At 48.8% G+C, this 23,073-nt stretch overlaps 1 protein-coding gene and 1 non-coding gene across 4 annotated transcripts; one reads left to right on the forward strand and one right to left on the reverse strand.

Moving 5' to 3' along the window:
* Positions 1–5,669: 5,669 nt before the first annotated feature.
* LOC123636122 lies at positions 5,670–5,776 on the reverse strand. The gene has a single exon (XR_006734334.1). It is a non-coding gene; the product is annotated as a U6 spliceosomal RNA (small nuclear RNA).
* Positions 5,777–8,809: 3,033 nt separating this feature from the next.
* Positions 8,810–20,033, forward strand: LOC123634166 (cytochrome P450 4A11). Of its 3 annotated transcripts, XM_045545478.1 has the most exons (12): positions 8,817–9,077; positions 11,468–11,609; positions 12,263–12,307; positions 12,793–12,920; positions 13,898–14,022; positions 14,388–14,542; positions 14,986–15,092; positions 15,177–15,367; positions 15,469–15,602; positions 16,528–16,592; positions 16,737–16,813; positions 19,487–20,033. In XM_045545478.1, the coding sequence occupies exons 1-12, from the start codon at positions 8,883–8,885 to the stop codon at positions 19,680–19,682; spliced, it is 1,560 nt and encodes a 519-aa protein (XP_045401434.1). In that variant the 5' UTR covers positions 8,817–8,882; the 3' UTR covers positions 19,683–20,033. The 3 variants fall into 3 exon arrangements, with proteins under 3 accessions (XP_045401436.1, XP_045401435.1, XP_045401434.1); XM_045545479.1 differs by lacking the exon at positions 13,898–14,022 and having other exon boundaries at positions 8,816–9,077; positions 14,452–14,542; XM_045545480.1 differs by lacking the exons at positions 14,388–14,542; positions 15,177–15,367 and having other exon boundaries at positions 8,810–9,077; positions 14,986–15,098; positions 15,453–15,602.
* Positions 20,034–23,073: the final 3,040 nt, after the last annotated feature.

Raw genomic sequence — 23,073 nt, forward strand, 5'->3', positions numbered from 1 at the left:
GAAGTATACAGCTAGGCTTGATACTGGTAGAATAAATAATGTCCCTAAGTTTATAATAATTAATGAATATGGCATTAAGCAATTCAGTTGTTAATGTTAAGGTAAGAGATTGAATCGATGCAATGATACATGTTAATATAGATGAAGGTAATGTTTATAGTGATTCTTGAATAAACAATTTTACAGTCCTGGCAAAGTCCATAGGGGAACTTCCAACCTTTTTGAGGTTGTACATGTCTTACAACTTTTTGTAAAATGAATATTAAAAATGATATGGCTAACTAAACAGGAATAACTAATAATAGCTGATTAATAATTAATACCTTGTTATGAAGAGGAGTTACACCTTTGATTGTAAATGTCTAAGTTTTACACAATTACTAGGCTCTGCCACCTTAACAAGGCCAATTTTGGGGTAAAGTTAGTGTTTATTATTTAGATTAAGATGACTTCATCAATTCACTATAAGGTGCTTTAGGCAGATTGGCCTTATAGAAGCTGGTTAGGAATGATATCATTCCTCTGTGACTGCAAGGCTTCCAATATTTAATGAAGATGTAGTAAAAGACAGAGCTTTACATAGTTCTATTTTTTAGAAGATCTTACTCATCACTTAAGTTATAAATAATGAATCTAGAGCCTAAGAATAATAAAGTTTTAAAGAATGCTCATGTAGAGATATGTAAAAATGCCAGATAGGGTTGATTCATGTCAATAGTTACTTTTATTTTTTTAATATATTTTTTATTTCAGAATATGACAGGGATACAAATGTTTAGGTTACATATAACGCCTTTGCACTGCCCAAGTCAGAGGTACATGTGTGCCCACCCCCCAGACAGTGAACACCTCACCCATTAGGTGTGAATATACCCATCATTGCCCGCCCCTGCCCGACACTCAATGAATGTTACTTCCATATGTGCACATAAGTGTTGATATATTAGTTCCAATTTGATGGTGAGTACATGTGGTGTTTGTTTTTCCATTCTTGTGATACCTCACTTAGTAGAATGGGCTCCACCTCCATCCAGAATATTATAAGAGGTGCTAGTTCACCCTCATTTTGTGTGGCTGAGTGTACATATACCACATTTCATGAATCCATTCATGCATTGATGGGCACTTGGGTTGTTTCCACATCTTTGCAATTGTGAATTGTGCTGCTATAAACATTTGAGTGCAGATGTCTTTCTTATATAATGTCTTTTTTTCCTTAGGGTAGATGCTCAGTAGTGGGATTGCTGGTTCAAATGGTAGCTCTACTTTTAGTTCTTTGAGATATCTCCATATTACTTTCCATAGAGGTTGTACTAGTTTGCAGTCCCACCAACAGTGCATGACTGTTCCTGTATCTCTGCATCCATGACAAAATTTGTTGTTTGGGGATTTTTTGATAAAAGCCATTCTCACTGGAGTTAAATGATATCTCATTGTGGTTTTGATTTGCATTTCCCTGATGATTAGAGATGTTGAGCATCTTTCTCATATGTTTGTTGACCATTAGTCTATCTTCTTTGGAAAAGTTTCTGTTCATGTCCTTTGCCCACTTTTTAATGGGGTTGCTTGATTTTTTTCTTCCTAATTTTCCTGAGTTCTATATAGATTCTAGTTATCAGCCCTGTATCAGATGTATAGCATGCAAATATTTTCTCTCATTCAGTAGGTTGCCTATTCACTCTAGTGATAGTTTCTTTGGCTGTACAGAAGCTTTTGGATCAGGCCCCATTTATTTATTTTTGTCGATGCTGTGAATACTTTTGGGGTCTTCTTCATAAATTCTTTACCTAGGCTAATGTCTATAAGAGTTTTTCCAATGTTTTCTTCTAGAATTCTTATGGTTCCATGCCATAGGTTTAAGTCTGTTATCCATTGTGAGTTCATTTTTGTGAGAGGTAAGAGGTGTGGATCATGTTTTAGTCTCCTGCATGTGGCTATCCTAATTTACCAGCACCATTTGTTGAAGAGGGATTCTTTTCCCCAGTGTATGTTTTTGTCTATCTTGTCAAAGATTAGGTGGCTAAATGATGATGGTTTTATATCTGAGTTCTCAGTCTTGTTCCATTTGTATATGTCTCTGTTCTTCTGCCAGTACTGTGCTGTTTTGGTTCCTATAACCTTATCGTATAGCTGGAAGTCCAATAAATTGATGCCTCCCAATTTGTTCTTTTTGCTTAAGGTTGCTTTAGCTATACGGGGTCTTCTCTGGTTCCACAGGAAGCATAGAATTAATTTTTCTAGATCTGAAAAAAATGACATTGGTATTTTAATAGGGATTGTATTGAATCCATAGATCACTTGGGGAGTATAGACATTTTTACAATGTTGATTCTTCCGATCCATGAGCATGGTATGGTTTTTCATCTGTTTACATCCTCTGTTATTTCCTTCTCAGTGTTTCATAGTACTCCCTATAGAGGTCTTTCACCTCCTTAGTTAAATATAGTCCTAGGTATTTTATTTTCTTTGTTGCTATTTTGAAGAGTACTGGGTCTTTGATTTGGTTCTCAGTTTGACTGTTGTTGGCATATAGGAATGCTACCGATTTCTTTACATTGGTTTTGTAACCTTAGACTTTGCTGAATTTGTTTATCAATTCCAGTAGTCTCATGGGAGAATCTTTGGGGTTTTCTAGAATAAGATCATATCATCAGAAAAGAGCTATAGTTTGACCTCTTCTGCCCCCATTTGGATGCCTTTGATTTCCTTCTCTTGTCTGATTGCTCTTGCTAGGACTTCCAGCACTATGTTGACTAGAAGTGGTGATACAGGGCAACTTTCTCTGGTTCCAGGCCTAAGAAGGGATGCTTTCAAGTTTTCCCCAAAGAACCAGCTTCTTTTTTTCATTAATCTTTTGTATAGTTCTTTTATTATTGATTTCATTTAGTTCCACTCTGATCTTAGTTATTTCTATCCTCCTATTGCGTTTGGGATTGGTTTACTCTTCTTCTTCCAGTTCTTCAAGTTAATTCATTAGATTGTTGATTTATGATCTTTCTGTCTTTTGGATGTAGGTATTTAAGGCTATGAATTTTACTCTCAGGATGGATTTAGCTGTGTCCCATAGATTTTGATAACTTGTGTCCCCTTTATCATTTAGTTCAGAGAATCTTTTGATTTGCATCTTAATTTCCTTCTTGAGCAATAACCATTCAGTAATAGGTTGTTTAGTTTCTATGACTTTGTGCAGAGATGAGTGTTTCTGTTGGAATTGATTTCTCATTTTATTCCACTGTGGTCTGAGAAGATGCATGGTATAATTTCTAATTTCTATTTTTTTAAATTTTTTGAGACATATTTTGTGGCCTAAGACATGGTCAATCTTAAAGAATGCCCCTTGGGCTGATGAGAAGAATGTATATTCAGTGCTTTTTAGGTAGAATGTTCTGTAAATGTCTGTTAGGCCCATTTGATCTAGAGTTCTGTTTAAGTCCACTGTTTGTTTCTTTTTTTTTTTTTTTTTGAGACAGAGTGTCGCTTTGTTGCCCTGGCTAGAGTGAGTGCCGTGGTGTCAGCCTAGCTCACAGCAACCTCAAATTCCTGGGCTTAAGTGATCCTTCTGCCTGAGCCTCCCGAGTAGCTGGGACTACAGACATGCGCCACCATGCCCGGCTCATTTTTTCTATATATATTTTAGTTGGCCAAATAATTTCTTTCTATTTTTAGTAGAGACGAGGTCTCACTGTTGCTCAGGCTGGTCTCGAACTCCTGACCTCGAGTGATCCACCTGCCTCGGCCTCCCAGAGTGCTAGGATTACAGGCGTGAGCCACCGCGCCTGGCCCACTGTTTGTTTCTTTACTTTCTGTTGGAGGATCTGTTCTTATCTGTCAGTGGAGTGTTGATGTCCCTGGCTATTACAGTGCTGTTGTTTATCAGTTTGTTTAGATCAAGGGGGATTCGCTTTATGAATCTGGGAGCACTTGTATTAGGTGCCTAAATATTTAGAATTGTTATGTCTTCTTGTTGAATTTTTCCCTTTACCATTATATGATAACCATCATTGTCCTTCTTTACTGTTGTTGACTTTCTGAAGACTAAGTTATCTGTTATGAGAACTGCTACACCAGCTTTCTTTTGGTTTCCATTTGCATGCAACATCATTTTCCAACCCTTCACCTTGAGTCTGAATCAGTCCTTGTGGGTTAGACGTGTTTCCTGAAGACAGCAGATGCTTGGCTTGTGTATATTTATCCATTCGGCCAGCCTATGTCTCTTCAGTGGGCAGTTTAAACCATTTACATTTATTGAAAGAATTGACAAGTGGGGTGGATTTCTGTTCATACTGTTGAGTAGAACTTTGTTGCTTTGTTTTATATCTTGAGCCATTGTGGTATCTGGCCTTTGATCTTTGGGTTTTGGATGATTTTACACTGGTGAGTGTCTACTGTGCTGATTCATGTGTAACAGAGTTCTGAGTACTTCTTTCAGGGCAGGTCTTGTTTTGACAAATTCTCTCAGTGTTGGGTTGTCTGAGAAAGACTTTATTTTCCCTGATTATGAAGCTTAGTTTTGCAGGATAGAAAATTCTAGGCTGGGCATTATTCTGTTTGAGAAGACTGAGAATGGGGCCCTAGTCCCTTCTAGCTTGTAAGGTCTCAGTTGAGAAGTGTGAAGTTAGTCTGATGGGTTTGCCTTTGTAAGTTACCTGCTGCTTTCACATTATGGCTCATAGAAGTGCCTCTTTCATGTTTATTTTGGCCAGTCTGATGACTATGTGCTGTGATGTTTTCCTGTTTGCAATGAATCTCCCAGGAGTCCTTTGAGCTTCTTATACCTGGATATCTAGGTTTCTAGTAAGGCCAGGGAAATTTTCCTCAATTATTCCCTCAAATAGATTATCCAATCCTTGTGCATTTTCTTCTTCACCCTCAGGGATGCCTATGATTCTTATGTTAGGCCTCTTCACATAATCTTATTTCTTACAGGCTTCACTCTTTTCTCTTATTTCTCTGCTCTATCTCTGAAACTGACTTGTTGAAATGTAAGGTTTGTCTTCAAGCTCTGAGATTCTTTCTTCTGCATGATCTAACCTACTCTTAAGGCTTTTCAGTGTGTTTTGTAATTCCTTGAATGAATTTTTCATTTCCAGAAGTTCTGTTTGATTTTTCTTTAATATTTCAATTTCTTTTTTTTTTTTATTTCAGCTCATCATGGGGGTACATAAGTTCAGGTTATATACATTGTCCATGTCCCGCCCATCCCCCTGAATCAGAGCCTCAAGCGTGTCCATTCTCCAGACAGTGCACCTGGCACTCACAATGTAGTCATACCTCCATCCTCTCCTGCCACCCCCCCACCTCCCCGAGTCAGCACCTTCAAGCATGACCATTCCCCAGATGGTGCGCAACACACTCATCATGTAGGCATACACCCATCCCCTCCCCACCCCCCGTCTCAGTCTGATATCCAATTGGTATCCTTCCCTGATGTGCATTTAGGTGATGATCAGGGAAACCAATTTTCTGGTGAGTACATGTGATGCTTGTTTTTCCATTCTTTGGATACTTCACTTAATATAATGGGTTCCAATTCTCTCCAGGAGAACCAAAGAGATGTCGTATCACCGTTATTTCTTATAGCTGAGTAAATACTCTATGGTATACATATACCACAGTTTACTAATCCATTCGTGGATTGATGGGCATTTGGGTTGTTTCCACATCTTTGCAAAAATATGGAACGCTTCACGAATTTGCATGTCATCCTTGCACAGGGGCCATGCTAATCTTCTCTGTATCGTTCCAATTTTAGTATATGTGCTGCCGAAGCGAGCACGATATTTCAATTTCGTTAGTGAATGTTTCATTCATTTCCTGGATTTTGTTGTGGTTTCTTTGTGTTTAGTGTCCATGTTGTCTTGCATTTCACTGAGTTTCCTTATAATCTGTGTTCTAAATTCTTCATCTATCATTTTAATGGTCTGATTTTGGTTGGTATCCATTGCTAAAGAGCTGTTGTTCCCTTTTGGGAGTGTCTTTTCACTTTAATTCTGCATACCTCCGGAGTTCTTTTGCTGATCCCTTCCCATCTGGAGGAGCTGTTCCTTTTTACCTTTGGATTTTCTTTTGTTTTGATAATGACATGGCCAGTTTAGTCTCTGAGCCAGCGGGTGGTGCTTGAGGGTGAAAATGGAGTACATCCTGTACAATGAGTAAGCAAAGGCAGTAAACAGCCATGCAAATTGACCTCCTTGTCATTAGGAGGCACTTGCTGGAAGGAACAAGCTGCAGTGCTGTTTTTCAGTCTTGTGACAAGCTCTTGTTCCTCTGGAGAAGTACTCTAGTGCCCCAGGTGGTAGGTGGGGCCCTGGGACTTCCAGGTGTGTCCTTATTCTCCACCTCAGCAGGGATGGGTGGGGGAGTGAGGCTGGGTTGGGCCCGGGTTGGGTTAGCCTGACCTCAAGCTCCACAAATGCTTTTAGCATGGGTCAAAGGTCTGTTCCCTGCCTCTGGGCAAAGCTGCCAGAGATGGGCTGAAGTGGCCCCACTGAACCAAAGATTCTGCATGTGGAGGCAGGGCTGTCTGAGACCCACAGCCTGGCAGTCTGTAGCAGGCCGTGCTCCTTTCCACCCTCCCCTATCCTGTGTTTTTTCCAGGCCTCGGCCAGCAGGCAGGACCTCAAGCCAGCCGACCTCCCCCACCACTGTGATGTGGGCTGGAAGGTTCCGTGCCCAGGATCCTGGCCTGAGCTTATAGCTGTGGGAGGATGGGTGTCCCGGAGCATGCTGCAGCTAGGAGCCACTCTGATCTGCCCCTGAAGGCACCCACACCTTGAGAGACTAATTCACAAATATCCCCTCTGTGTCCCTGGGTGATGTGATCAAGACCTGGGTGTACAGGATCTGACCTGCTGGTCTGTCCCCTGGGCCCTGGGGATCAAACCCTGACCATGCCTGGGAGAAGGACACTGGTCTCAAGTGTCTCTCACGGGGTGCCCAAGAGAGAGTGTCCTTCCACCTCAGGGTGTGTCCCGCTTTGCTAGAGTCAGCAGGCAAGCAGCACCAGAGAGGGCCAGCAGGGAGGGAGCTCACAGTCTGAGCACCCCTCAGTCTGTTGCAGGACCTCAAAAGGAAAAGTCTGAGCCCCGTTTGCTGTGGAAGCCTCCATGTGGTGATGCGGAGGCTCAATTGTCTCTCTCAGCCAAGAGTCTAGGTGGAGGGAAATTCCAACCTCTGGTTGTCTCCAACCCCCTCTCTGGGAGGCAGGGTGCCCAAAATCATGGGGCTCTGGAGTCACGCAGATCACCCAGGACCCACTGGATCCCTGTGGTTCCTGCAGTCTGTCCGGGAGTTGGGAAATGTCCGTGTGGGGATGAGCAAGATGGGACCTGTGTGGTTGAGGTCCCCTGGGGAGCAGAAAGGAACCCGGTGGGTAGAGAAGCAATACGGGGCCTGCCGACCGGCTTGGGTCCATGGGGCGGGAGACAGCCCGGGGGGGAGGTGACAACCTGATGCCCTGTTTGCAAGAAGCTCTCCACTCACTGGTGGCAGCAGTCTCTGGGCTTGCTTTGGCAGGAGGTCTCTCCAGCAGCTGGGGTGGGAGCCCACCAACAGCCTGAGATGCGAAGGAGGGGGATGTCAGCCAATCCACCTACCCTTCTTGCTGGTCTCCGAGCCTCTCTGGCTTAATCCCCATCGGTGCCTTTCTCCTTCCAGTTCTGCTCTGCAACCTCTTCCCGTGGAGTCTCCTGCAGGTTCAGGCACCCTTCCTTCTGACCCTCATCTGCTCTATGTTTGTCTGTCTGTTTTTTCTCTTTCATCTAAAATTTCTCCTTCTTAGAGACACTCCGACTGGTGGTGTCTTTGGTCTGCCATCTTCAGTGGTTACTTTTAGTAAGGCTAGTTGATTCCAGGCGGACACAGCAATAATTATTTAAATATCATTTTGTGTTAAAGCAGAGATTGCACTAAACAATACAGTAAGGGCTCCTAAACAGAGTGTAAAAGTTTTAATTGTGAAATTATTTTTCTATTATAGGATGAAAGAGAATTACTAAAAATGCTCCTGCTACCACTGTAGGACTTGGCTGAAGCAGCACTGAACTTGCCACAGGACCGTCTATGGGCAACAGAAGACAGGAGTATGGTCCAAATGGACCAGATTTTTCTGGCTACAGCTAAAAGTAGACCTAGTAACGGGAAAAGATCATAATGAAGATTAAGTATAGAAATTTGTTGAAATTGTCATGTATTTCAATGGAGAAGGAATCATGCTAATGATAATATAAAGCCAATCTCTTCAATGCAATGATATAAAATCATGTGAAGGACTGTGTTCCCATCTCTTTGTCCTTATCATCATCCAGTCAATACAAAGGACATAGTTCCCACTTCGTCTCACCCAATATATAGTTGAAAGAGGTTGTCATGGTAAACAAAATTAGTATTGGAGTAACACATAAAAGTCATGATTCAAAGACTTCGTTAATATTAGGCTTTGAATGTGCATATCACATTGAGAATTTAATTTGATCATGTACAAAAAAACTGCTACTGAATGAACATTATTGCAACGTAGTAAAGAAAAATGCGAATTCTTTGAAGTCAGGGCTAATATCTGTTTTCCTCCCAGCCATGCCCCCCACCCGGCATACTGGCTGACACAGAGTAGGTGCTCATTAAATATTTGTGAGTAATATGGAGGGGGCAACGTGGGTGCTCTGTGGCCATTACCACTGTCAGCTGATGAAGCTTTGCTCTCGCTGCTTACCCAGCTGGATCATCCACAAGTTAATCAACTCAGAACACTCAGATCTAAGTTCTGTCCTCAACCTTCACCCTCCCCACAGGTGGGTGGGGCAGGCCTCCCAGGACTTGGCAGGGGCGGGCAGTGGCAGTCAGAGACAGGCAGAGGCAGTCAGTGGTCCTGCAGGCACTGAACCATGAGTGTCCCTGTGCTGGGCTCCAGCAGACTCCCAGGAGGCATCTCCGGGCTCCTCCAAGTGGCCTCCCTGCTCAGCCTGCTTCTGCTGCTGCTCAAGGCAGCCCAGCTCTACCTGCGCAGGCAGTGGCTGCTCAGAGCCTTCCAGCAGTTCCCGTGCCCTCCCTCCCACTGGCTCTTTGGGCACAGCCGCCAGGTAAGAAGGAGCTGGACAGGGAAGTGGGAGGGTAAGGAGGGCCGGGCTGCTCAGAGCCTGGTCAGCAAGTCCAGAGGGCAAAGCCTTATGCTAGGCACAGTGGCTCATGCCTGTAATCCTAGCACTTTGGGAGGCCGAGGCAGGAAGATCACTTGAGGCCAGGAGTTCCAGACCAGAAGGCAAAGTCTTACTGACTGATGAGCATGTGGCCTCTGAGAAACACGCTGCCTACCCTCCAGTCTCGGCTCATCCCAGCCACGGGGAGCTAACTCCCTTGCAAGGGAAATCGTTAGTATTTCCTGGGTCTCCCCCTCTCCAGGCTGAGCACTCCCAGCAGCCTTAGCTGGTGTCAAAGAACAAGGCTTCTAGATGCTTCCCTGCCCCAGTCAGTCAATGCCATCCTCTCTGCCTGGCACCGAGTCTGCCTGGGAACATCAGTCTGATGGAATCCCTGCCCTGTTGGTTCGTGGTCTGTAGAGACTATAGGCATGAATCGCAGAAGGGGTCAGGCTGCAGGGAGACAGCTCACTCTGCAGGGGAGGGTGGGTGATGTCAGGCGTAGGGGACCAACTGGCTCTGTTTGCCTGAGACTGAGGGAAGGTCCAGCACAGGTGATTTGGGGGCTGAAACCCTGACAGTCATGGGCACACCTGAGAGAGTCGGCCTGCACAATGTCCTCCAGCTGAGGGGTGCTGATGTCTGAGTTGCACCATTGGGCAGTGTCTGTTGACCTCCCGGCTCTCCTCCCACACACCTGGACTGTGAACTACTTAGAGCCAAGCATATCGTCCCCTCCCTGTGCCCCAGGACCCCGCACCCAGCAAGGGCCTGGCACAGTGGGATGGTCAGCCCAGGTGTGTGGAGAGACAGAGGAAGGAGGGAAAGGAGCACCTGGATGGCTGGGGAGGGACAGTGCCCACCCCCTGCACTGCCAGCACCAGGGGTGGAGGCACCAAGCAAGGCAAGGGGCCACAGGGAAAGGGCTCACCAAGGGCTGTGGATTGAATGCGCTCAAGAGGAGATATGCGTTGCAGGGAGCTGAAGCCTGTTGTTTCTCAGCAAGGAAGGCCACGTGATCATCAGCAGAGTGGAGCCAAAGTGGGGAAATGGAAACATCCAAGCCCTACATGGAGTGGTCCCAATCCTCTCTCCCTCCTTCTTTCCCAATCTCCTTCTTTACTCTAAGTCAGATTAGCAGATAGATCATGACTTTATCAGATGATCTGACTTCATCAGATCACATAAAGTCAGATAATTGTCCTCCCTACTTGCCTGTGCATTCCAACCTCTGGGCCTCTGCTCACACTGTGCCGTCTCCCTGAAAGGACCTTGTTCTACATATGTCCATTGGCCAAGGCCCATCGCCAAGCCACCTCCTCCAAGAAGCCCTCTGGGTATCCCAGAAGTGGAGGGGGCAATTCTTTTTCCTTTGGTCTGTCCTCAAGGGGACAGAACAGTGTTAACCTGATTCAGTTATTTTTCTGCAGTGTCATAACTGTGGGCTCCTTCTGGGAGAGACCATCTCTGATTCATCTTTGTAGCCCCTTAGTAAATGATGACTCAATCAACGAATGAGCAAGTGAATGATCAAGAGCTTTCTAACATTCCGTTCTGAGCCAGGGCCCCTCTCCAAAGCTTCTCATGGTGCTGGGCAAGAATAGAGACACCGGAAGGCAGAGGGCTTTGTGATCCACCTGGAAAATTTTCGAAAAACAACTCCAGGAAGCAGGGACCTCACAAAACTTTCTCTTCATTGATGAGTGAAAATGAGAATGAAAAACCTAAATCTCAAAATGAAAGACCGACACCAATTTGATATGTGTATATCCAGACTTGGTTCTATTAACCCGTACACATTCAGCATGTAGAATACTGTTATACACAATTTCGTATTTAATCTTTTTTTCACATAGCCATAAGCATCCCAAACACTATTTTATCTTAACAGATACTTACATGTATCCTGGGATAATATTGAAAATATAACAACCGTATGGTAATATAAAATTAATGAATAATTAAAAATTTTAAATGTATCTATTTTAGTCTCTGAATGAATCATTTTACAAATCTGTTTACTTGGTGATGCAAGTTGTCGTGTAAATTGTCCATGGAAAATGTCATACTTCCGAAGGTTTTGTACAATGTGGAGACGATGCCTGGCTTAAGTTTCTGTGGGCAGTGGTGAGTGAGAACCACAGCTCTGCCCAGTAGGGAAACAGAATTTGGCTTAGGTCAATGCCTGGGGAGGTAGCAAGAATCTGGATAAGAGCCCAGGTCATCAGAAATGGTTCCAAATTCCTAATCTATCGCTATGGTTGTCCTGTCCTTCTCTCCACTGCAAAGACTAGCACAAAAGTTTTCATTGATTTGTCCTTCCTTATTGACAGTTCCCAAACGAGCAGGAACTGCAGAGGATTCTGAAATGGGTAGAGAAATTCCCAAGTGCCTATCCTCACTGGCTATGGGGTAGCCACGCCCGTCTCCGGCTCCATGATCCTGACTACATGAAGGTGATTCTAGGGAGATCAGGTGAGATTGAAACCTGAAACCTGCATTGCAGGTGGAGCACCTCCTGCCTCTTGAGTACATGCCCCTGGGCTTGTAAAACTGCAGAAGAAAATGGGAGTTCAAACATCAATTTCTGAACCTTCTACCAACCATCCACCAAGCCCATAATCCAGCCTATGGCAAAAAATATTTACTGAGCATTGAATGTTTAAAATGGCTAGGTGGGGCTGCATTTCCTATTCTTTTCTTTCTTGTTCTTCTAAGCAAATTGAGGTGATCTGTTATGTAAACTGACCTAATCTGAAGCATAAATTTCATGTGGACACTGACTTGGGTTTGGAAGCTCTGATTACCTCCTGTCCTGGTTTGGGGAGGCTAAGCCCCCACCTGTGTAGAAACACCCAAGGCTCTGTCCTACTCTTCGGCATGGGGGACGTGGCCTGTGGCTCTGGCCCGCTCACCATCCCAGTTCTGTGAGTGCCCTGCTGCTGGCTCCCTGAGTCTGCCTTCCCAGGCCCACACTGACTTTCAGCAGAGACACAGGAGGAGATGGGAGGCAAGTGGGTGGTGACATGGGACATACTGCCACTGACACACATCCAGAACTGTTGGCAACCACAGCCTCCTTTGTTTGGTCCTCCAGTTTACTGCTAATGTCCTGCCTCATCTTTCAGATCCAAAGGCTGATAGTTCCTACAGATTCCTGGCTCCCTGGATTGGTGAGTGTACCTAAACAGGGCTGCCGTCCACGTGCCAGATAGGTTTGCCAAGAGCTATCTCTTTGGCTCACAGAGAGCAACAGGGGACAGGCCACCACTCTCATGACTCCGTCTCTAAATCAAGCCTCACTTCTCTTCCTCTAACAAGACCACACCTCTTCCTAATCCTGGGGTCAGCTCTCCTGATCTCACCTTCTTCCACTTTACCTCTCAGGCCTCTCCATTCTCGCCTGACATTCAGTTAATATCTGCCCCCAACACTTTTCCACCTTCGTCTACTCGCTGCCCTAATAACATCGATATACCAACCAAATTGGAAAACTGACATTCCTGAAATGCACTGTGCCTTTCCTGCCTTTGCCCATAATGGGACTTTCTTCTGGGTTTCTGCACCAAGGATCCACCTTCTGTCCCTCCCAAATTGTCCCCTGCTGTCCTTCTGGTCCCCTCTCCTGCACATGTGTACACACCTGTCTCTGGTCCAGGGTATGGTTTGCTCCTGTTGAACGGGCAGAAGTGGTTCCAGCACCGGCGGCTGCTGACCCCGGCCTTCCACTACGACATTCTGAAGCCCTACGTGGGGCTCATGGCAGACTCTGTCCGAGTGATGCTGGTGAGCCCGTCTCTCCCTGCCCTCCACACACCCGCTCATGGCACACACTCCCACCAATTGCACTCCAGCACCTGTGCCTGCAGACAGCCGTGACACAGCTGCACCGAGCAGCACTCTCAGACTATTCCTGTGAGAGTAGGGCTCCCTTAAGCAGATGGGGTGGGAGAGCACCCAGGCATTCAGCCGCGTCCACACTTTGCTCATGGTCTGAGGAAAGAGGGTGCCAGTGCATACAAGCCCCTCTCTTCCCACGTTCACATTTCAGCACAGCGGACTGGAGGAGTGACCAGTCCTGCTGGACAGCACCACTCCCTGCCCTGGGCTGGCGGGGACAATGGCAGCTTCAGGGGAGGGTGGACATGCCAGGGTGTCACTCAGCCAGGCTCTGGCCTGGGGCTCAGGGCTTCTGCGTGGATTGGAGCCACCATGGTGTGCACCGGTCACCAAGTCTATGTTCTCAGAGCCATGCCTGCCACGCCATCACCTCCCATCAGGCCTCTGATTTCTCACCAACTGTCCCCAGCAAACAGCCGATGCAGGAAAAGGAATTAAAGTCCTTGATGTCTCTGCATTAGGAGCCCATAGTGGTCCTTTAGGCTTCTGTGGCCTTGACACATTTGCTCCCTAATGCTGGCATCCTCACTGTCCCTCAGGTCTAGCTCTGCTCTCAGAACACTAGTCTTTGTCCCAAACAGAAAATTTTTTTTCTCATGAACCAAAAGGTCACAACCTATTGCCCAAAGTTAAAATGTAATTCAGACTTTAGGAGAAGATATGTTTAATTTTGTAATAAAAGTTTGTGTGAAATAGACATCATTTGAGAAACATTTGCTTCACAGTCCTCATTCGCTATAATGCACCTGCTCTCTAATGAGAGGGGCCCCAACAAAGACATCTGCAGATTCAGGGGGAAGCTGAGCCTGATTGGCAGAGAGCTTCTGGGGGCATTGAGAAGTCAGCGCCCCCTTTCACCACAGGACAAGTGGGAGGACCTCGCCAGCCAGGACTCCCCTCTGGAGGTCTTTCAGCATGTCTCCTTGCTGACCCTGGACACCATCATGAAGTGTGGCTTCAGCCACCAGGGCAGCCTCCAGCTGGACAGGTCTGTGACAACTCTTCAGCTGCAGGGTCCTTGTCCTTATCGACTGGAGTGGATGCCCCAGAGAGGCTGGTGGGGCAGCATGGAGGCCCCTGCACACTAACCAACACTCGGCCCCTGGCCCAGCTTTAATTCCAGACCAGAGCACACTGTGCCTCAGCCCAGTTCCCTGATCTCTTGCGGGGGCCAACTCAGGCTGTCACGCCACCTTCTAAAGGCCTGAGGGTCATGGGGCTGTGGGACAGAAGAGACTTCTGCCTCAGTGCTCCCTGTCCCCACTGTTTGAGGCCCTGTCTACCCAGACCCCACTGTGCCTGCAGGTGAGAGGGTCCCAGCCACCCTGGTATCTTCTGCATCCTCTCCCTCAGGAAGTCCCAGTCATACATCCAGGCCGTGAAGGACCTCAACAATCTGTTCATTTCCCGTGTTCAGAATGCCTTTTACCAGAATGACACCATGTACAGCCTGACCCCATCTGGCCGCAGGAACCGGCGCGCCTGCCAGCTCGCCCATGAGCACACAGGTTCAGTCCTATGGGCTCCCCGCCCCTACCAGCCACAGCCACAGGCGCTGGCACTGAGCCCTGAGGCAGAGCCAGGCCCCTGGTGTCCCTGAAGAAGCTGGGACTCACTCATGCAGCCGCCTCTGGGGACCTCCCTGGTGCAGGGGGAGAGAGCTGAGATGTTGGGGGGCAAGGTGCTGTGTAGGGTCTCCCTGTGTCATCACATGGGTGATGGGTGAGTGAGATCCCATCCTGCAGCATTCAAGCAGGGGCTCCATGAGCTATGCCTCAGACAGGAGGCCTGACCTGCATCACCTGGGGCGAGAGCTCCCACCCCGACCCACGCACCCACTCCCACACCCATCTTGAGCTCTACCTGGCACCCAGATTGGGGCAGTGGGGCAGCTGGGGCTACTGGGGGTGCTTCACTCTTGGCTCTGCCAGTGAGCGCTGTTCCGGGACAGACCGAGTGATCCAGCGGAGGAAGGCTCAGCTGCAGGTGGAGGGAGAGCTGGAGAAGGTCAGGAGGAAGAAGCACTTGGACTTCCTGGACATCCTCCTCTTGGTCAACGTGAGTGTGTGTAGGAGAAGCCTGAGGCTTTGCTCAAAGCAGAGAGCAAAACCCAACTGTGCCCTCTCACCGTGGCCTCCCCAGATGGAGAATGGCAACAGCTTGTCAGACAGGGACCTCCGTGCTGAAGTGGACACGTTCATGTTCGAGGGCCACGACACCACAGCCAGCGGCATCTCCTGGATCCTCTATGCTCTGGCCACACACCCCCAGCATCAGCAGAGGTGCCGGGAGGAGATCCAGAGCCTCCTGGGGGATGGAGCCCCCATCACCTGGTGAGTGAGCGCTCAGGTGAGGAGAGAGCCCTGCCCTCCTTGCAAGTGGAGCCCTTGGTCTGCCCAGCCCTGCCTGCTCTTTGAGATGGGCTTCATTTCAGGCACCACCTAGACCAGATGCCCTACACCACCATGTGCATCAAGGAGGCCCTGAGACTCTATCCACCGGTGCCAGGCGTTGCCAGGAAGCTCAGCCAACCCGTCACCTTCCCTGATGGACGCTCTTTGCCCAAAGGTATGAGCTTCCCCACACTCACTGAACTAAGCCCTGCACAGGCACACATGGAGAATCAGACATCCACGTGCGCTTCGGCACTTCTGAACCTCTCTGTCTCCCTTTCCTCATTGGCTAAACTGAAACTTACTTTGTAGTTAGGATTGAGTCTGTAAAATGCTTGGCACCGATCTTGAACCCACCAAAAGTTCAATAAACACATGTTAGCCTTTGGGCATGTTCTTGGGATGACAGCCTTAACATTCTATTCCCCCAGATGTGCAGGGCTGCAGGGAGAACTCGACAGGGACAGAGGGAGCTGAGGGTCCTTCCCTGTCAGTTCAGGGCAAATGAGGGAGGTCAGAAATCCAGGGTCCTGGGTCAGATGGGATCCAGTCGCTGAGGAGTCCCAAGGTTGAGGGCAGAGAGCAGCTGATGACCAGGTCTCAGACCCCTACCATGGTCAGAGGCCACCAAGCTCAATCCCCATGGGGTCTGCTCCCAGTTCTGCCACATCCTAGCTGTGCGATCCGAGGCAAGACAATCAGCCTCTCTGAGACTCAGGCACCTTGTCCGAAAAATGAGGGTAACAGACTGTGTTCCTTGAAGGGTGGTGGTGAATGAGCACTGGGTGAGTTCAGGTATCTTCCCCAATGGCTCATGGGTGCATTGGTAAATGTGAGTTGTGCCAGGACTTACTAGACAGCAGCCTCCAATCCTTTGGTGCTTCTCCTTCCTTCATTCGGGGTTTTCTCTCCCCATCTGCGCTTATGTCACTAGGCAAGCCCATGCCACCTGCATAGTGACAGGCTCATCCCGCTCAAAGTGGTGATTTGTGGCACATTGGCATTTTGTGCATGCCCATGCCCCTTACTGGCTGAGGGACCAGGTGTCCACTCAGTGGCTGTAACCGTGACCACTCTTCTGTCTCATATCTGCCCCACAGGTGTCATAGTCCTACTTTCTATTTATGGCCTTCACCATAACCCGAAGGTGTGGCCCAACCCAGAGGTAAGAGGGTCCTGGGAAGAGGGTGGGGTGACCCCTCAGGACCAACACCGTCACCTGCTCCTTCCTCTGGACGTCCTGTCCCCTTATGGGTGGGAAGCAGGGGCTTGACCTCGACCTGCCCTGGCCCTGGTGCTCTCTCTGCAGACGTTCGACCCTTCCCGGTTTGCACCAGGTTCTCTTCCACATAGCCATGCTTTCCTGCCCTTCTCAGGAGGATCAAGGTGAGGCATCCTGTGAGGTCATGGAGCTGGGGAGATAGGAGGTGTCTCTGGGCACATACCAGATGTGCGTCAGCCCTATGCTCCTATGTGGCACCTTCAGTTACAACCTCGAACGTTGGCGTCCGTGGGAAGGAGGCCTGGTGTGGCTGTCTCTGTGTAATAAAGGAAGGTGGCATTTCAGGACACATCACGGGGACTTTTCTTCTTTGCTCTTGCTCCATAGCTAGCCAAAAATCCCTCCCAACTTCAGTGTGCTCTGGTGTTTTCCACATTTTAGAAATATGAATTTTCAGAGTTAGATTTTCTCCAGTAAATTAAACTTCATATGTTTGTTTTTCTCAATTATCAGGTTTTTAGTCAATGTCTTCCCAGACATTCTCATATCACCACAGCACCTTTCCACTTAATTCACCAGTCTGCCATAAAGTGCAGTCATTGAAATGTTTCCATATGTTTAGAATTCATACGCCTTGCTAGTCCTACCATTCAAGCCAAATACGTGAAAATTCAAGGAAGCCCTTTGCGGAAAGTTTTACACTTGTTTGTTGTCTCACATATTTTGCTGTCTTTTTTATTTTATTTATTTTATTTTATTTTTTTTGAGACAGAGTCTGGCTCTGTTGCCTGGACAAGAGCAACAGACTAGCTCACAGCAACCCCAAACTCCTGGGCTCAAGCGATCCTTCTGCCTCAGCCTCCCGAGTAGCTGGGACTACAAGCATGTGCCACCATGTCCGGCTATTTTTTCTTTATATTTTTAGTTGTCTGGCTAATTTTTTTCAATTTTTTAATAGACACAGGGTATAGCTCTTGCTGAGGCTGGTCTCAAACTCCTGACCTCGAGCAATCCTTCTGCCTCGGCCTCCCAGAGTGCTAGGATTACAGGCATGAGCCACCGGGCCCAGTCTATTTTGCTGTCTTGATCAATAAAGTTTTCAGTGCATTATAAAGTTCATGTATTTATGTCTAGCTTCCCACTTGGCTAAATTCCGTATGTGCAGTGGGATCCCTATACCATAGTCCCATAGTCCACATAGTACAATGCAGCAAAAAACATAAAAACAAGAACGATAAACTGTCATTGGGAGAAAACCCACTATCAAGCATATAACACATACCTTTTGAAAAGTTCCTGGTATGTATGTAAAATGTAAAAGATGCTTGAAAGAGCCATTGAGCTGGGCAAGCACACTCCCAATGACAGCTGCAATAATCCTCAGAAGGTTCCAGGAATTGTCCTGTGAAATACAAATGGCTAAAAATGATGTAAACAGTTAGGAGAAATGTTTTTCTGAATGCATAATTCTGTGAATTCACAGAACAGACTTTGAGAAAATTGTTCCTCCAGGAAATAATTTTCCACCATTGGTTCATCCCAGGATGAGTCTTTTCTCTTGAGCAAAGTCTGCAAATCATGTTGCTGCCACTAGAGGACAGGAGAGCATTAGGTACTTTAATTAACAGCTCAAAAATAATACTTCATCTCGGTGTATTTCACTCTATTCTCTTTTTAAAATTAATTAACTTCATTTAAATACAAAAGTATCTATTAAGCCGATCACTGTGGGTCAAATGCTCTGCAGTATGATGTGGAAACACAGATAAAGCATATTGTCCCTGCCCCCGGGAGTTGAACGTCAAGGACAGAAATGAGTTGTACGAACCATGTACCTACACTGCAGACAGACAGCATGCCTCATTGCCGCTCTCGCTCACGTTGAGTTTTCCATGCTCCTGGCACTGTCTTGGCACTGGACTGTGATTGTCCTTGAATAAAGCATTAGAGCTGCCTTAGACTGGGGGAGGGAGAGGTATAGCCAGCAGAGGGGTGAGGCCAGCTGGTCACTGGCCTTAGCCCAGGGGTTGTGGCAGGCAGACGTGGAAGGAAGACACTCTCAATGACCTCCACATGACCTGGGCTAGGAGTGGGGCTGGACGGGCAAGAGGTGGGTGAGACACCCAGCCGCAGAGGGCTTTGATGCCAGCAGGGGGGCCTTGGGCCACTGCCCCACCTGTGAAGAAGAGCGGGGCAGGGACTGAGCTGGGCCATGGCTTCAGTGTGGAGGGAGGGGAAGCAGGGAGACCAGAATCTGCCAGCAGGGAGGACTGAGGGATGAAAGGAGTGACATTTCTGAAGTAGAATTAGAAGGCTACAGGTGCTGGCACACTGAGGGGGTGAGGGCAAGGCAGGAGCCTGGACCACAGAATGGGAGAACGATGGGGCAACAGCTGATGACAGGTAGGATCTGGGTTCCTGAATGTCCCCCTAGGTGGTGAGCACCTGAGACTGTGGTCCACCCTCACCCTCCAGTGATCTGAACCGGCCTCCCCACTGGGGAACCAGAAACTCTCTGTGGAGGGAGTGAGCAAATCAATGACTAACTCCTTAAAGGACTCATGAGATTAGACTCGGCCTTGGAGCACCGGCCCTCTCTTAATGCAGGGTTTCCTGCCTGCTCAGAGCAGAGGTAGAAGTTGGGAGCTAGCCCTGAAAGCTGGTAGGCTTGTCAAAGGCCAGGGGAGAGTGCGCCCTGTGAGGAGAGGGGGCAGGGCTGGGCATGTGCAGGAGGGCTCTGAATGCCCAGCTCTGGGCTGGAGCTCGCGGCCAGTCCCTGCCCATCTCAGAAGGGGGCCTGATGCCGCTTCTCCTTTCACTGTCCCTGCCCCACCCAGGAACTGCATCGGGAAACAATTTGCCATGATCGAGCTGAAGGTGGCCGTGGCCCTGACCCTGCTCCGCTTTGAGCTGCTGCCTGATCCCACCAGGGTCCCCATCCCCACAGCACATATCGTGCTGAAGTCCGAGAATGGGATCCACCTGCATCTCAGGAAGCTCCCCAACCCTTATGGGGACCAGGACGGGCTCTAAGGGCCTCCACCTGCCATCCTGCTGTCCTGCTGTCCTGACCCCTGCTCCTGTCCCCTGCCTGTCTGCCCACATCCTGCTTTCTATCTGCCACCTGCCATTCTTCCTGCAGCTGTCTTGCCTCCTGTCCCCTCATCTGTGTGCCTTTGTCTCTGTCACCGACTCCAGGCTCACAACCTGTTTGTCCACCTGTCTCCTACCCATCTGCATCACTGCATGTCCACCTGCCCCCTGATCTCCTGCCTGGCCTCCCGCCTGTCTGGCCCATACCTGTCCTTTTCCTTTCTGCCTGCTTGTCTTCCCTGGATGAGTTTCCTATCACTGTAATAAACGAGCACAACCTTACTGGCTTTACATAATAGAACTTTATTATTTATGCTTCTGGAGGACAGAAGTATGAAAAGGTTTTGGCTGGGACACAATGAAGGTATGGGCAGGGCCACACTGCCTCCAGGGCTCTAGGGGACACTTCCCTTCTCTGCTCTCTTCATTATTTGGTGTTGCTAACTTTGGCTTCTGGACCCTTCTACCATATTCAAATCCAGCAGCATCCACAAATTTCCCTGCTTGTGTCTTCACATAGCTTCTCTTTTCTAAGGACCATGGTGATGACATCCGGCACACTCAGATACTACCGAACATATTCACAGCGTCCAGGGATCAGGACACGTGCATCTTGGGAAGCCATTATTCAGCCCTACACCATTCCTATTTGATTGTCACCCGATCTGTCCATCTGAATCTCTCCTCTATGGTACCTATCTACCTGATTGTCATTCACACAACCCCTGTGTCTTCCCTCCTTCCTGAAACAAAGTCCACAAGGCTGCACATCATGTCTGCCTTCCTTTGGAGGAGATGGAGGGAGGAGCAGAGAGACAGAGGGGGTGGGAGACAGAGGACACAAGTCCCTCCTGAGGAGGGAGAGTGGGGGTGATGTCTTCCCTGTGGTGCTAGGACCCCAGCAGGACCTGATGCAGCCCACCCCGTTCCACACAGCCTCATGCTGTGTGATCCTTGATGCCACATAACCCGCCCAGCTCCCCAGGCTCCCATGGTAGCTGAGTTTAGACAAAGGGCTATTCTCTGGGAGCTCAGTAGGAGAAGCTTGCACCTGGCATGGAAGAGACCAGGCCTCTGTTTTATTCTGAAGGTAGCTTTTCTCCCGCTAGACTTCTCAGAGCAGGGCTGACCTGAGGAGGTGTCTTAGTTCATTTTGTATTGCTGTAACAGAATACCTGAGGCTGAGTAATTTAGAAAGCAGCGGTTTATTCAGCTCACAATTCTAGGGGCTGGAAAGTCCAAGTTTTGGCAGCTGCATGTGGTCAGCACCGATGCAGCTTCCACTCATAACAGAAAGCAGAAGAGGATCAAGCATGTGCAGAGATCACATGGGCAGAGAGGAAACAAGAAAGAAAGACCAAAGAAGCCAGACTTTCATAAAAACCCGCTCTCTTGGGAACCAATCCATTCTAGCTGGAGGAAGAACTCATTTGCTCCTGGTGGGGGGGATTAATCTATTCATGAGGGATCTGCTCTCGTGACCCAAACACCTCCCACTAGGCCCCAGCTCCCAACATTGTCGTATGGCAGATTGAATTTCAAAATGAGTTTGGGCAGGGACAAACCACGTCCCAATCATAGCAGGGCAGTCTTGAGCTGAGCCAGAAAGCCTTATAGGCCTGGTGTAGCATGAGGACCTTGGGGACACTGCTCTTCACAGTCCCAGTGAGACATGAGAAGGAGGCCACATCACCATTTCATGTCAGCTTGCCTCATGATGGGGCCTGCAGGCTCCTCAGGAGGCTCACGCAATGGACAGCTGTCCAGCACAGGCTAGAGGTGCCCACATGGGCAGATGGATGTGGTTGGTGGCAGAGGGTGTCAGACCCCAAGCAGCTCCTTCCCCAGGACAGCATCTCAGTGGTCCCCCACCTCCCTGGTGAGCCACCCTGAGGGAGCAGGGGCATTATCCACCCTGCCCACACTTGGTCACTGCCTGGTGCTGGTGCTCCTGCCCCTGGGCCCTATTCCAGCGCCCAGCCTGTGTCAACTCCCCCAGCTTCCCTGGGCTGGTGTCTGTGTTTCTACCAGCCTCTCTCAGCCAAGACCCTTCTTCTTCCACTGGATATGAGCACAGGTGTCTGGCTGACCTCTCCCTCCTTCCTAGCCCAGGGCCCTGGGTGCCACGGACGGACCTCCCGGGAGCCCTCTGCCAGAGGTGTGATGACTCGTTCTGCTTCCCTGAAGGGCTCTCTCCCAGGATATCCCTCTCAGTCCCCTGGCCTCCCAGGTCACTGGGCTAGTTCATCCTGCTCTGAGAAGGGGCAGCAAAGGAGCAGGCTGGCCACTCAGTGCTTGGCCGGGGAAGAAGTTGGTGGCAGGAGAACGAGCTGGGCAGTCCTGAATACTGTGTTCGGCAGCTCCCCCAGCATTGCAGAGTGCAGGAGGGCTGGCTTCTCCACACAGGACACTGGGGCTCACAGTTCTGTGCAGCCAGCAGGGAATGGTGCTGTAACCACAGGTCCATGGGGCATGGATGAGTGTCCAAAGAGTGACCCCACTTGCTCCAGGCAATGGGTAAGATCCAGGCTGAGTGCCCACCATGTGCACACCCCCGTGACGCCACACACAGCCACATCTGAATATGCCTATGGCACACTTTGCACTGTGCCCCCACACACATGCACAGAGTGCGTTTGGAGAGCCAGAAGGATGATGTGGAATCCATCTTTGGTGTTCAACTGTCCCCAGTCCCCACCCTCCCCTCCCACAGGGACCTGCCTACCCCTTCCCACACCAGAGCACTCAGTGCCATTTCTCAACAACACACACCCTCAGACAGCCTCAATACTAATGACAGAACTTTGGTCAAAGGAGCCCAGAGTCAGAGGCCTCAGCTCAAGTTCCTTCCAGATGAGTGTCTTGTAGGTTCCTCCCCTTCATACTGAAGTGGGAGAACAGCCTCCGCACACCAGGCCTCCCAGGCCTCCTCAAGATCCAAAGGGTTAAGGGAAGTGGGTGCGTTTTAGACTCAAGTGCCACCCAGGGGCACGAGGTGGTTATGGCCACTAGGCTCAGCCCCCAGGTGATGGCTGTTGAAAATTTATCTTCACTGGTGCAGAGAACAGTCTGTCCAGGTGCCAGGACAGAAGAGGAAGTTGGCATATGGTGCAGGGCAGACAGCTGGGTGGCACACCTATGCGGGGACCTCTGCCTCCCAGCCCCAGGTGGGAAAGGAGGTCTGGGGCTTGGCAGGGCTTTGCAGGAGTAACCAGGTGGCCTGTGGCAGACCTGGGCTTTCTTCTAAGAAGTGAAGCACCAATGGTAGGGGGGAAGATATCTCCAGATGGCACATCCCCAGGGCACCACTGAGACATCACCACGTCCCAGG

The sequence above is a fragment of the Lemur catta genome, chromosome 3 (genome assembly GCF_020740605.2).
Source record: "Lemur catta isolate mLemCat1 chromosome 3, mLemCat1.pri, whole genome shotgun sequence".
Lineage (NCBI taxonomy): Eukaryota > Metazoa > Chordata > Mammalia > Primates > Lemuridae > Lemur > Lemur catta.

What these genes read in the sequence shown, in the direction of transcription:
- LOC123634166 (XM_045545478.1), top strand. Translation starts at nt 8,883, where the DNA reads ATGAGTGTCCCTGTGCTGGGCTCCAGCAGACTCCCAGGAGGCATCTCC. An exon ending in TCTTTGGGCACAGCCGCCAG is followed by an intron (nt 9,078 to 11,467) that starts GTAAGAAGGAGC and finishes CCTTATTGACAG; the next exon opens with TTCCCAAACGAGCAGGAACT. An exon ending in GGCAGCCTCCAGCTGGACAG is followed by an intron (nt 14,023 to 14,387) that starts GTCTGTGACAAC and finishes CCTCTCCCTCAG; the next exon opens with GAAGTCCCAGTCATACATCC.